At 56.3% G+C, this 2,799-nt stretch overlaps 1 protein-coding gene across 1 annotated transcript in view; it reads left to right on the plus strand.

The window, feature by feature from the left end:
* The first annotated feature begins 325 nt into the window (after positions 1–325).
* Positions 326–2,799, plus strand: part of LOC102820148 (NADH-cytochrome b5 reductase 3-like) — a 24,873-nt gene continuing 22,399 nt past the window's right edge. Inside the window, exon 1 of the mRNA XM_006866851.1 lies at positions 326–371. Within this exon, the coding sequence (XP_006866913.1) occupies positions 351–371 (21 nt within the window). The 5' untranslated portion in view covers positions 326–350. The remainder of the gene's footprint in view (positions 372–2,799) is intronic.

The following is a 2,799-nucleotide window of genomic DNA, read 5'->3' on the forward strand; positions in this document are numbered from 1 at the left end:
TTCCGGGTTTCACTTGCGAGCTCGTCAAGGGGGCGCCATCTTCCTCCCTTTGTGGGGGCAGATGCGGCTCAGAGAGGGCCAGCGCCGCCCCCGAGGCCCCACAGTCTGGGCGAACTCTGCAGCAGGCCCACCCCCGTCCGCACGCGCCGGCCACCTTCCGGCCCCGGCGGGCAGGGGATGCAAAGAGGGTGCGGCCTGGGCGGAAGTTGGTGGACCCCGAGGTGTCACCCGGCCCCGCCCCCTCCACGCCCTGGGTCCCGCCCTCCGCGGACTGACGCGCAGTCTGGGCGGGTGAAACCTACACGGCGGCGGCTGCAGGCAGAGCGGCGGAGCGAGGCGGCGCTGCCACCATGGGGGCCCAGTTGAGCACGGTAGGCGGGCGGGGGGCGAGCGCGTGCGGAGACCCCAGAAGTGGCTTCGTGGCGTCCGAGCGGCCCCAGGCCTGGGCTCTCAAGCGGCGCGACTGCGACACAACCGCGAGCGGCGGGCGACTGGCGGGGAGGGGGCCGGGCGGTCAGCGGGCCGGGGGCGCGGGTCCTCCCACCCTCCGGGAGCCACCCGCTCGCCGGACCGCTCCCTTCCCGGACCGCAAGGCCGCACCCCGGGCCGCGGGGACCGTGACTCATGCCCGGGCCAGCTGCCCTGCCCCGCCGCCGAGGGCGTGTGAATGGCCGGCTCTCGGGCGGGGCGCGAGCTGAGCCCGTCCCAGCCCCTCGGAGGGCGGATCGGGAGTGTAATTGTGTGTGAGTGTGAGTGTGTATGTGTGTGAGGGGGGTTCTGTGTCTGTGAGTGTACGTGTGGGGGCGTGCAAGAGCATGGGGGCGTGTATGAGTGTGAGGTGTGTGTGTGTCTAGGTGTGAGCATGAATGCGTGAGTGAGAGCGCGTGGGGGTGAATGTATGTGTGTGGGGGTGGGGGTGGTGGTGTACGTGTACGAGTACTGGAGGTTGACAGTAAAACCAACTGCCCTCGAGTCCACTCACACTTAGCAATCCCGAAGGACAGAGCAGAACTGTCCCATAGAAGGAGAGTACTGTATGGTAAGGGTGTGAATTGTTCGTTACTACCTTTGAGTAGGTTTCCACTTGTGTAGGGTTTCTGAGGCTGGAAGTATTTGCAGGCACAGAAAGAAAGTTCATCTTTCTTCTGCAGAGCTGCTGGTGGGCTCAAACCTCCAACTATGGTTCACAGTCCAGTACTTAGTCTCTAGAGCAGGCATGGGGAACCTTTTCACTGCCGGAATTGGTAACATCGTTCACGGGCCACACAAAATTATCAACATAAAAATTGGCCTCCTATATCTGGTCAGACATTTAATTAACTTTCCCCTAATGTGATGAGTGTGTGGCGCTGTGGTCTAATGCATCAGACTGAAAAGTTGTTTGACATGCAAGGTTGGTGGTTCAGGCTCACCACCTGCTGCCTGGAAACCCTATACAGGGTCACTATGGGTCGGAATCAACTCAACGATGTGGTGAGTCCTGGTGTGGTGCTGTAGGATAAGCACTGGACTGCAAGGTCGGTTTGAACCGAAAGGTGATGGTTCAAATCCACCATCTGCTCCTAGGAAACCCTATACAGGGTCACTATGAGTTGGAACCGATTAGACAGCAGTAAACAACGCGATGAATGGAACTGAGGTGGTCTTGGCAGGGCCAGACCAAGTGATTTCCCAGGCCCCGGACTGGACGTTTCCCACCCCTGCTCTGGAGCCACCATGCTCCGGAGTGTGAATATGTGAACCAGTCAGGCTGCTAACCTCAGGGTCAGCTGTTCGAGACCACCAGCTGTTCCACAGGAGAAAGATGAGGCGTTCTGCTCCCATAAAGATTTACAGCCTCGGAAACCCTGTACAGGGTCGCTATGAGTTGGAACCAACTCCACGGCACATCACAACAACAACAACATGTGAGCATGGGAGTGAACTTGAGTTTATAGTGGGTTTGTATGAATGTGACCGTGTGAGTGTCAGAGGGTGTGAGTTGGTGGGAGTGTATATAGTATGTGAATTGTGTGACTGAGTGTGTTTCAGTGAATGTGTATGACTGAATTAAGGAAGGTAAGGGTGAGTCTATAAGTGAATGGAAGAGTGAATAGATGAGTGAGTTTAGGTGTGAAAATGAGTGTGTATACTGGGTGTGGTTGAGGGTGTAGGTATGTGTAGTGTGTAAGGGAACTGCATGAGTGGGAAGGTAAATGTGTGAATGGAACTGAGTTAGACTTAGGTGAATGTGTGTGAGTATGATGGGGCATGTGTGAATGAGGGTACAGTGAGGGCATGCTTGAGTGAGTGTGTAACTGTGTGAATGTGTGTGAGAGGTTGAGTGTGTGTGCTGTTCCTGGTTGAGGAAGTGCCTGCACATCTCTTAGCAACAACAACTACCGCCTTGCTAATTCGGGCTCTCCTGTTAACCCACCCAACCCTGGGAGCCAAGGCTGTTAGCCCCACTTCACAGATGAAGAAATGAGACTTGGACCTGGTCCAAGTCCCACAGTGCCACGTGGGAAGCCTGACTCTGTGTTATTCCAAAGTCCACCCTCACCACGGTCACTTCTGGGCCTGCCTAGAGAGTCCCTCCCTTCACCGCCAGCCACGCCTCATCTCTACATTTTTCTAAAAGCGGTAATGGGGGGCTGCAGGCTTGTGTGAAGGTCCTCTCTAGAGGGGTCAGACTACACAGCGAACCAGTTCATTATGGTTCTTATGTCTACAGGAGAATCACCTGGGGGTCTTTTTAACAGGTAGAACCTGATTTGGTACATCTGGTAAGGAAAGGCAAATTCTCAGCAGGGTGTCAAA

This window comes from Chrysochloris asiatica, unplaced genomic scaffold (assembly GCF_000296735.1).
Source record: "Chrysochloris asiatica unplaced genomic scaffold, ChrAsi1.0 scaffold00097, whole genome shotgun sequence".
Lineage (NCBI taxonomy): Eukaryota > Metazoa > Chordata > Mammalia > Afrosoricida > Chrysochloridae > Chrysochloris > Chrysochloris asiatica.